This window comes from Ylistrum balloti, unplaced genomic scaffold (assembly GCF_031769215.1).
Source record: "Ylistrum balloti isolate Yb309-2 unplaced genomic scaffold, AGI_CSIRO_Ybal_v1 Utg370244, whole genome shotgun sequence".
In the NCBI taxonomy this organism is placed as follows: domain Eukaryota; kingdom Metazoa; phylum Mollusca; class Bivalvia; order Pectinida; family Pectinidae; genus Ylistrum; species Ylistrum balloti.
The window spans coordinates 278,526-291,075 of record NW_026782197.1 but is presented as its reverse complement, the minus strand read 5'-3'; the positions used below and the strand labels follow the sequence as shown (position 1 = coordinate 291,075).

At 36.3% G+C, this 12,550-nt stretch overlaps 1 protein-coding gene across 1 annotated transcript in view; it reads right to left on the bottom strand.

Moving 5' to 3' along the window:
• Positions 1 to 12,550, bottom strand: part of LOC132552341 (putative N-acetylated-alpha-linked acidic dipeptidase) — a 71,703-nt gene that overhangs the window by 18,254 nt on the left and 40,899 nt on the right. Inside the window, exon 8 of the mRNA XM_060216500.1 lies at positions 2,365 to 2,455. Within this exon, the coding sequence (XP_060072483.1) occupies positions 2,365 to 2,455 (91 nt within the window). The remainder of the gene's footprint in view (positions 1 to 2,364; positions 2,456 to 12,550) is intronic.

Sequence of the window (12,550 nt, the reverse complement as noted above, 5' to 3'; positions counted from 1 at the left end):
AACCCGGAAGTGAAATAACATGGGGGGAAAATTATACTCACTTTTTGCACAAATCTGTACATCAGAGGAAAAGTCTAAATGGATCACATCTACTTGTAACTAGAACTTTACACTATAACCAGATTAGATCTACCTCAGTGAGGCAGTGTGTTGTGTACCAAAAGTAGGTCAATTTGACCTAGTTCTAAGAAAACATTTTGTCAGAACATGATTTCCTACACTGCTAGTCACTGGAGCTTTTTACTTTATTTTTTTGGCAGGTGTTCATTTTACATTGGTCATGGCAAAAGCACATTTATCTGCCAAACAAGTTTTACATAATTTAATTCAATTACATTTCTTCCTTAGAGTTTCATTTCATTGTCATGTAATGAAACACTGTGTAATATATTAATATAATTATATGGCCAGCCTAGTAATATCACTATTATTGAATGCGTCGGGTCTATCAAATATCACTGTCTAGAATTAATTCATCATCTGTGCATTCTTGGCATGTTATGCTGAATGGTCTTGTTTGTCACTTTCATGGTGGAAATGTTATCATGTCTACATTCTATTTCGTCACAAGATCTTCCCTTTCTGTAAGATTTTAACATTCTGTCCTCAAACATAGATGTAAATGGTGACCAACGTGTCTGTTTGTTTGTTTATTGTTCTTAACGAGGTCTGACATCAAATGTTTAACAAAACATAAACAAACGCTATTGCTCTTTTCAGTATTTCCCGTTATAAACTGCTGAAAACTACTGGCCTATAATTGATGCCGCCTACACCTTAAAAGGAACAGAAATGCCATTACAAACAAAAACTTGATTCCATTTTCACATGAAAAAGTGAACAGTTCATGACAGACTCAGTGGCATATCCTGTGTATATGTATAGCTAAGTAAACATGTATATGTGTCAGATCGAAAAAATTTACAAAAGAACATCGAAATTTTAATTAATCAATTCCACATTGTAATATTCATGTGAAAATTTGCCTCTGTAAGCATAAGACCTAATCATCCTTAAGTTTGAAGGATGTGATTTAAGTCACAGGAATCAGTGACTGTTGAGACGTGTATTTTGGCGGGTATTGAACGCTTTCAGGTATCTACAATAACAATGTATATACGTTACTTAGGTATAATACCCAATGTGTGGTCATGATATCACTAAATATTTTTGCTTTAAGATTTGGTTTTTAATATTTGAACTACATTTTAGGAATGAGGAGGCACATTTTAGACACATGAGGTACATAATAGGTACTTTTTATGTACACCCTGACAAGAGAGCAAGGAGGCACATTTTAGACACAAGAGGTACATAATAGGTACTTTTTATGTACACCCTGACAAGAGAGCAAGGAGGCACATTTTAGACACAAGAGGTACATAATAGGTACTTTTTATGTACACCCTGACAAGAGAGCAAGGAGGCACATTTTAGACACATGTGGTACATAATAGGTACTTTTTATGTACACCCTGACAAGAGAGCAAGGAGGCACATTTTACACACATGAGGTACATAATAGGTACTTTTTATGTACACCCTGACAAGAGAGCAAGGAAGCACATTTTAGACACATGAGGTACATAATAGGTACTTTTTATGTACATCCTGACAAGAGAGCAAGGAGGCACATTTTACACACATGAGGTACATAATAGGTACTTTTTATGTACACCCTGACAAGAGAGCAAGGAGGCACATTTTACACACATGAGGTACATAATAGGTACTTTTTATGTACACCCTGACAAGAGAGCAAGGAGGCACATTTTACACACATGAGGTACATAATAGGTACTTTTTATGTATACCCCGACAAGAGAGCAAGGAGGCACATTTTACACACATGAGGTACATAATAGGTACTTTTTATGTATACCCCGACAAGAGGGCAAGGAGGCACATTTTAGACACATGAGGTACATAATAGGTACTTTTTATGTACACCCTGACAAGAGAGCAAGGAGGCACATTTTAGGTATTTTTAGGGTATTCCTCAACATGAACACAAGTAGCACACTTTAGGTATGTTCAATGGAGAATGTATATTCCACAATGTGCCTAAAACGTACCTCTGTTGAGACCATAAATTCCCTCTTATTTTCACCTCTTTTTCTATGTTACAAAAGCAGTACCAAAGATATGCCTGAAAGTACATCAGAAAATTTGTCTGAACTGTACCTGTTTTTCCCCCGGGAAATTGTCTTTATTGGTGAAAACAGTTGGTGTACGAACATGGCTCTACTAATACTGAATTCTTCAACTCTAAAATAACTGCTTACTTTGGACATGTCGGTCACTATCAAAGGGTTTTAGGATTAATGTAAAATTCATCAACTTATGGCTACATGCAGATAATACCTCATCAAGTCGGCTGCATCATTGTAGCTGATCGGCTGCGAGGGAATTCTGGGATAACAGTCTGCGGCTGGCGGAGTTCTGTACACACCATCTATAAATATTCAAAATCAACGAATTGTAAATGTCTTCTGACAATCATTACAATGTCACAATCTACAAACATGAAAGACAGCCATTTTGTCAGACTTTTTTTTCTACAGATAAACAGACGTATAAGCATTTTAAAATTGAAGTACACAATTATGTACCAACTTTTTTTTAGATAATTATAAGTACTACCTCCACTTTGAAATAAATAGCAGTAATAATTAGATAAATAGATAGGTATGATGGTTTTAAAATAAATAGAAGTATCACCATTTTTCAGATATATAGAAGTAGATCAATATTTCACTTGAAAATGATAACCATTCTGTCTGCACTGCATTTCCATGGTGTTCCTAAATAGTTTACACCAGGTTAATTCAATTTTGAGTGAATGGAAAAAACAAAACAAAACTTAAAGAAACCTTCAAATTGACAAATGACAAGAAAATTGAATTAAGGAATTCCTACTTTAAATTCTAAATTTATTCAAAGCAAATCAGCCAGTAAAAAATTGGATGTTTAATGGCACGCATGAGCACAGGGCAAACCTTAGGACTATATGTGATATGATAACTCTACGCCTTTCGGTATTTCAGAAGTTGTTTAAATGAAAAGTTGACGAATGCAGGACGGATGGATGCCGGACGGACAGATGCCGGACGCCGCGCTATGGCATAAGCTCACTTGGCTCTTTGGGCCAGGTGAGTTAATAATGATTATTTGCCCATAATCAATAGTGCGGAAAGACAGTAGAAGAAATTAGTTATCATTAAAATGTGTCTCACACTGATTGACCTGAAAAAGTTAAAATACCATGTCTACATAAGGGTATCCAAATTACTTTCCACTCACATACAACATGATAGTATCATTGATAATGAATCTTGTACGTGTCTTACCCTGCCATGAACAATTTCTAATCATCACAGAGGCTCTGTGCTGTATGACAGAATCTTATCTGCCGAAGCATGTTCTTTTGCATGGTGTTTTAGCAGCATCCTAAAATGCTCACTTGTGTTTACTTTCCTTACAATTGAAGTGTCGATGTGACTAAAATTATTAGGATCAAGTTTTATAAGATTTTAATACAACCCCAAAAATCCAGATTTCTTTTTTTTTCTCTTTTTTTTTTATTATGACTGCAAATTTGAAAAGCAGTAATTATTCCCAAACAACTGTTTTTCAAATTGGTACAGCCCTATCTGTCCCCAGGGGTAAGACAAACCCATTCATGCTTCAGAACAGATTGGGACAGAGTCATGCTCTTCCTACAGAAGAAAATGTATTTTAAAGAATTTGCTCAATTTTCCCTATGATGGGCCCTGCCTCTCCTCATCCAAGGGGACGCAACCCACTGTTAACAGGAAATTGATTTCCCCGCACCCTTTGATGTTTCAGACCGAATTGGGACAGAATAAACCCATTCCTATAGAAAAAGTAGAATTTTACAGACTTTCATGTTTTCTCTAAATAGGGCCTGTCCCTCCAAACCAATGTGGTCTACCCAAAGGGCCTGTCCCTCCAAACCAATGTGGTCTACCCAAACTTTTATACAACACTGAATCTCCTCTCTACGCCTAAGAATGACAATATCCAATCATTCCTTAACAAGATAGAGGATTTTTGTTTTAATTTGCAAAAAAATTGCAAACTTTCCCTTTTCGGGCCCCACTCCTCAGGCCCCTGGGAAGTCAACCTCACCATTCCCCTAAAATGTTTCTGACCTAATTTGGTAAAAATCTGTACAGTTGTTCATGACTAGAAGAAAAATGGTAGGAAAAGTTGACCTAGAGATGGACAGATGGACCGACAATGCAGTACCCCACCAGTTCACTAAGGCCAGTTGAAGCCAGTTGAGCATCAAACAAACAGCTTTATTTGGAAGTCTGTAACCATATTCTGCTCAATTAACTAATTCATTACTATGAAAATGTCAACTCAGAAAATAGCATGTGCATGGTTTCTACAACAATTTGTAAGGTTGACAAATGTGGTTCTTCGTAGTTTCAATTACATGTTCATATCTAATTAAGAAACACATTTCTGGAAGTGATAAAAACTGGACGGTACTGTTGATGATTGAATTTGAAGTGATGATGATACAGTTCTAAACTCGTAAACTTTGGATGAGGAGTATAAACTGACGGAGCTGGAGTGGTATTAACGACAGGTTTATAATTCAATCTAACGGAGAAACATGTTACCATAGTATATATATCATGTTTTCTCTTGTAGTTAATGTGGAATGTCACACACAGTTAAAACAGCTGCAACAATAAAAGTGAGTTCAAGGCTGCATAATATTTGCTAACATTGAAAAATATTCATGATGAGTGTCAATGAAACAATATCAAAGTCAGTTTTGCCAAACAACACAAATTATTGTAACACTGTAACTATAAACACAACCACCAGACTTCCAGAAACTGTTAGTTGTATCTATCGCCAAGTGAACAGCCAGGGTCGTGGTGAGGTAGGACCGCCTTGTAGTAAGTAGATGGTGGCTCACTAAGGAGGCATCACACACTGTAACCATGGTAACTTACTCATTAGGGACATTTACTCTAAGTACCTCGAGGAAATCTTACCTGTATACAATATATATATATATATACCAGAATCAAGGAAATCTTACATGTATACAATATATATATATATATATATATACCAGAATCAAGGAAATCTATCTATTATGCTGCTGTAAGAAAGGGATAACATGGGGTCGGAGGATCTCATCTCTATACTTAGCTGCTATTAAATTGCCATCAATAACAACCCATTGTGAATTTAACCCGTGTGAGATTCCTCCCCACACCATTACTGAACCGCCCCCAAAACCTATCCCTCTCTACAACGCAAGCGTCCGTAAAACGTTCGCCACGACGTTGGTAGACACGTTGACAGCCGTCAGATCGATAAAGACAGAATCGAGACTCGTCCGTGAAGAAAACTTGTCTCCACTGCCTCAGTGGAAACCGTCGTGATGCATGTGCAGCATCCCAGGCCATACGACGCTGAGCAGGGGTAAGGTGTGGACCTACGTAGGGGTGACGTGCTCTTACACCAACTTCTCGTAATCGATTCCTTACAGTTTTTACATTAAGTGCACTCTCAACGGCAGTAAGGCGCCGATTACGCACATGAGAGACGACGATATAGCGATCCTGACGTCATGATGTTACGCGCGGACGTCCTGTCCTATGTTGATCAGCCAATCGCTCAGTTTCCCGAAGACGTCTTACAAGACGTTCTATGGTGGAAACATTAACACCAAAGTGCCTATCAACCTGATTTTGCAGCTGTCCTTGCATCAGCATCTGGATGGCCTGACGCCTCTGAACTTCTGTGAGTCGTGTCATTCTTAAAACGAATCAAATTCTCAATTAATTTTAGGGAAGCAGTTGGTCTGTATAAAGACTAACGAAGAGTGACTTGACCAACGCTGCATGAGACCAGAACAACATGGTGCACGAGATTCTGGTTTTTTCCTTCCTCCATTTACCAGAGCTACGCACTGTACCGTGACTAAATTTTCGATACATGACAAGGTGTAATATGACCTAATTACTCAATCCACAAAGTTTTATTTGGAGAACGCGTTTTCAAAATATCGGAATAAACATTACCCTGCGTTTCTTTATCCTTTCAGTATATATATACACACCAGAATCCAGAAAATCTTACCTGTATACAATATATATATATATATATACCAGAATCCAGAAAATCTTACCTGTATACAATATATATATATATACCAGAATCAAGGAAATCTTACCTGTATACAATATATATATATATATATACCAGAATCAAGGAAATCTTACCTGTATACAATATATATATATATATATATACACCAGAATCCAGAAAATCTTACCTGTGTACAATATATATATATATATATATATATAGACCAGAATCCAGAAAATCTTACCTGTATACAATATATATATATATATATATATATAGAAAATCTTACCTGTATACAATATATATATAAATATATATATATATACCAGAATCCAGAAAATCTTACCTGTATACAATACTATATATATATACAAAATCAAGGAAATCTTACCTGTATACAATATATATATATACAAATAATAATATGATTATATCTTAAATTTTATACAATATATATATATATATATACCAATTACACAAAACAAATTCATTTGTGGTATACAATATATATATATAGAACAGCATCCCTTGAAAATCTTACCTGTATACAATATATATATATATATATATATAGACCAGACAAGGAAAATCTCATACAATATATATATATAATAGGCAGTATGACCAGAAAATCTGACATCAATAACTATATATATATATATATGCACATGCTCCTTAAAATCTTACCTGTATACAATATATATATATATGACGCTGCCATTCCTCTTGCAGAGCAATCATAAGCTGTATACAATATATATATAGGTCGAGCTGAAACCCGGCGTTGCAAGGTGTCCCAAGCATGCTCCATGGGAAGTTCAGATAAGAACGACTTGGCCAGTCCATGCGAACGATTGCTTCACGTTGAAGATAGTCTTGACCACACGAGCATTTTCCCATTATCACAATATATAAATGTGGCCAACAACTCAGCAATGGGCTACACTATAGGGTCTCAGAAAATCCTCCCTGTATCTGATTAGCTGTTAAAGATCCATTGTCTATGATGTAGAGGTCTGTATCCAAATATGGAGAATGTGACCAGATCACTGGCTCATGTTCTTTAGGGAGGTTCATTTCCAAATATGGAGAATGTGACCAGATCACTGGCTCATGTTCTATCGGGAGGTTCCATTTCCAAATATGGATGGAAGTCAACACAAAACCTCATGTTCATCTGTGAACATAACATTTCCAAATATGGAGAATGTGACCAGATCACTGGCTCATGTTCTATCGGGAGGTTCATTTCCAAATATGGAGAATGTGACCAGATCACTGGCTCATGTTCTATCGGGAGGTTCATTTCCAAATATGGAGAATGTGACCAGATCACTGGCTCATGTTTAGAGGCATGAGGTTCATTTCCAAATGAAATCCTTAGAATGTGACCAGATCACTGGCTCATGTTCTATAGGGAGGAGCATTTCCAAATATGGAGAATGTGACCAGTCACTGATGTTCTTTAAGGTTGTTTCCAAATGGAGAATGTGACCAGATCACTGTCTATTGTTCAGGGAGGTCATTTCCAAATATGGAGAATGTGACCAGTTACTTTGTCTGTTGATAGGATTCCATAGCCTGTGACTAATCACTGGCTCATGTTCTTTATGGGAGGTTCATTTCCAAATTTGGAGAATGTAACCAGATCACTGGCTCATGTTCTATAGAGGGCATTTCCAAATATTTAAATGTCTTCGCATGATTAGTTTTTCAAGTTTTCGTTACAAATTGATTAAATGTTTCCAAAGGTTCAACTTTTTTATGCTTAGAAGTAACAGAATCAAAACCTGCAAGATTCCTTTCTGTAGTAATAGACCAGTCAGTTTTTCACACCACCATAGTTAACTAGAGCGGAACGGCAAGACCTTCAGATGCACGTGCTTTCACCTTTGACATGACTTTATTTCCAAATATGGAGAATGTGACCAGATCACTGGCTCATGTTTTGAATTTTTAAAGATATTATGGTCACAATTTATGATCCTTAACTTATTTTGTCCAGTATATATACCAGAATCCAGGAAATCTTACCTGTATACAATATATATATACACCGGAATCCAGAAAACCTGTATATGATATACCAGTGGGAAGTCCCATACGTATAAACATACCAACAAATTATACCTGACTCTCAGATATTTTCCCAGTATACAATATATAAATGTACCAGCAAACTACACCAGATCTCAAGAAAATCCTACCTCTATACTGATTACTGGCTCATGTTCTTTAGGGAGGTTCATTTCCAAATATGGAGAATTTGACCAGATTACATGCTCATGTTCTATAGGGAGGTTCATTTCCAAATATGGAGAATGTGACCAGATCACTGGCTCATGTTCTATAGGGAGGTTCATTTCCAAATATGGAGAATGTGACCAGATCACTGGCTCATGTTCTATAGGGAGGTTCATTTCCAGGTATAGGGAGGTTCATGTCAAGATATTGAACAAGATGGCCATGGGCTTTAACAGTCATCTGACTATAAAGATCTATATATGAAAGAAACGAAACAGGCTTAAAATAAATAGCTCAATTACTCTTCAGCTTACATAGAAGACGTTGTTGATTCATCAAGACATTTTCTGCAACCTTGAAATCACATTCTTTATACATGCACTGCACAATTGCCATTACTCTGGATGTATTGCTTGTTGAAAAAAAACAAGCTACAGGCCCAATATCAAGACCCTTGGCCTTCCTTTTATTCAAAAGAAATAGCTTAAGCATTTCAACACATTTGACACCTGTGACCTTAAAAGTGGGTCAATGTCATTCATATCAATCGTTTGTCGTCCTACATCCTATCATGTGCTACTTTCAATGTCAAAATCCAAGATGGATGCCTGTAGGACATTTTTTTTTTCTGATCAGACCCAAAATCAAACGGGCACAACCAGGGACAATGGGGAAACCTACATAAGACATTTGTGAAAGTAAAAACGTAAACTATCCAGTACTTTTCAAGTGATAGTGATAACAAAGTTCATTGAAAAAATTCAAGATGGCTGCTTGTCAGCCATATTGGCACAACTAAAACCAAAGGAAACCTTCATATTAAATTTGAAAGAGATCCATCAAGCACTTCTGAAGAAATAGCAATAACAAAAATTGATGTAGGGCAATTTGAAAAGCACATAATCTGATAATGGTGGGCTAACTAGGGGTAAAATCATTTTTCTGAATTTAAGATATAATTCTCAACTCTCAATGATGTTTCAGACCAAATTTGGTTGTAATCCATTTAAGCATTAAAAAGGAGTAGTGTTTTGAAGTAAAATATTGACCAATTTCCCCTTTTGGGAGCCTGCCCTTAGGTACCTAGGAATTGAATCAACTTTCTGAAATGATTCTCCACTGTCAGTGATGTCTCACACAAAATTTAGTTGAAATTCACAAGGACTAAAAAGGAGTAGCATTTTGAAGCAAAATATATAATTGCCTTCCCTAACTGATGAATCAGGACAAAGTTTGTTGAAATCCACCCAGGCAGAAAGGAGGAGTAAGGTTTTATATCTAATTTCAACACCTCCCCCTAGGGGGCCAAGTGCCTCAACTCTTCAGGTCAAATCAAAATTCTGAACACAGGAAATGATTACCCTCACCCAATGATGCATCAGACCAAATCTGGTTGAAATCCACCCAGGTATGAAAAAGGAGTAGGGTTTTAAAGAAGAAGTTTATGCATGATGTACAGTGACAGACAGAGGTTCATGTCAAAATATTGAGAATGTGACAGATGACTGGCTCACACTCCAAAGGGAGGCTGATGTTGAGATATTGAGAATGTGGTTACATTAATAGGGAGGTTCATGTTCAGGTATTATGAATGCGACTTAAAAAAATTATTTAGACTTGGACGACAAAATTCAATTGAAAGATGAAGTTTACCCGATTGAACAATGAAAAGCTAATATTAGTGAAGATTTGTTTTACAATAAATATCAGATACCTTGTTGACCTGGTGATTCAGAAGACTGTCCCTGCTGTAAAACACCATATTAAACTTGCAGTGCCAGTTATTCTAGTTGTATTTCTGGCAAAATTCCGACCAATTCCTCTTCCCAGTTATCTCAATTTCAGTCTAGTCTTTTGGAGACACTTTGTTTTGCAGGAATGAGATTTTATTTCCTCTTAAACACCCATTATAAACTTCAGGCCAGTATAAATCACAAATTTTACCGTACCACAAACATACTGTTTTAACTTTTGTTTAAGTGGCTGGCTGGCCCGTGGAGTCTCTTCGGGTCGATTTACACCTGTTTGGGGTCTACTGCTTTCACACAGTAATGAGAATCATGAAGATTTATGCCACAATCTTCCATTTTTGTATACTAAACGATGCTTCCAGGGAGCTGGCCACTGGGAAATCAACAGTCTTATAATATATCCACAGTTCCTGTAGTCAGGCAGCCTGAGGCAAGGGACTAGCAAAGAGGGTTGGACAAACTTTTACTTAAATTACAGACAAACTGGCAGTTTTCAATAGTACCAACAAGGAACTGTTGATTAAAACCCTATATGAACCTGAGTCTCAAATACAGAACTAGTCTGATACATGAAATGGAATCTCAAATACAGGACTCTGCTCATTAAGTCAGAACACCTTCTGAACAATTTTCTGTTTTAAACAAACGATGCATGACTTAAGTGTCTTCTGCTTAATTGACACCCATCACGTCAATTTAGGTCAATCCAAGTAATGTCAGGTTTTCAAAGTGAGAAATGAATACAGATTTACCAAATTTAGGACATACAAATGTTTTATTTGAAAGCATCACACATGGGTTTGTGTTAAACATTTCCCAATGAGGTCAGGTGGCAACCAAGAAATTTTAACATGCAAGAGAACTTCTGTGATAAAGGGCAAAGATGACATTTTGTGAGATGAATAGTGTTTAAAATACTATCAAATCAATATGTGATTTAACATCAAACAGTTCTGTTTTGCCTCAGCATCAAGTGAATAGAGTTAATTACCACTAGAAAAGCTCCAGTGAGATTTCAAACTTCTAAAAATCAATAACTGTGTAAAGTTTGTGTGTGTGGGTGTGACTAATCCATTATTTACTAAAGAATTTTTAAATACCAATTGACCTAAATAACCGACATATTTAACCATTTTTATCAATTCCATTGAAACACTTTGTGTTGCTTCTAATATTAGTGACTTAACTAGACAACAGTCATTGCTGAGACCTTGGGTATGCTAATAACTTTCACATCAGGTGTTGATAGACTAACGAGGCCTCGGTTATTAGTGACTTAACTAGACTACAGTCATTCCTGAGGCCTTGAGTATGTAAGAAACTTTTACATCAGGTGTTGATAGACTAACAAGGCCTCGGTTATTAGTGAATAAACTAGACTACAGTCATTCCTAAGGCCTTGAATATGTAAGAAACTTTTACATCAGGTGTTGATAGACTAACTTTGATGAGACCACGGGTATTAGTGACTAAACTAGACTACAGTCATTGTGGAGGCCTCAGATATATATTGTGACTAACTTTGAAGAGGCCTTTGGTATTCATGACTAAACTAGACAACAATCATTAATGAGGCCTCAGATATATATTGTGACTAAATTTGACATCAGGTGTTTACGAGTCCTCAGATATTTGTGACTGAACAGTGGTTGATAAGCGATCTGGGACTAATATTGCTCTCAGGGTTTTGAAATTGATGTGAAATATAAATAAGACTAAAATTATTACAACACTGAAGCAATCAGTCAGTTTATCTGGAGAGAAAATTCTTCGGTGATATAGAAATTTTATGTTTTACTTCTATACCAGACAAAATTTGATACTAATAGCTACATGCCCTATGAGGTCAAATGGATGTGGTTCTCTATATCCGCAACAACTAGCTGTCTGGTCTTTTCTCATAAACTATGGACTTTCTGAAAATAAAACCCAGAAAGTAAGGAAACGAAGGAATTAAAACGGACTGAATATTTTGGTCATCAAATTGCCTTTCATTATAAATCATACTTCGCATGGTCTCAGCAGACAGATTATATTCTAGACAAACTCAAACTTAATATGACCTAAGTCCAGTCTGAATGCCCATGCAGAGGGGTCTTATTTATATACAGTGATCGATCTATAATTTATCTTAATGGGTCCTTGTTCTAAAAACAACCACCCATAATGTAAAATTTAAGTATGTCCGAAAATTCTTCAAAATCTATGGCTCACATGTACATTGATCACTGTATATAAGTAATTTAAAAAGCTCAGTGTTTTGATATATTTTGTTAACCCCATTGTTGGCCGCTCAAACACGACCCAACTGTTCATTAGAACAAGCTGATCTCCTTCTTACAATGGCACCATCAGTTATCTACACTAATCAATTTTCAGCGGAGAAATCAACATTGATACGGACCATAGAC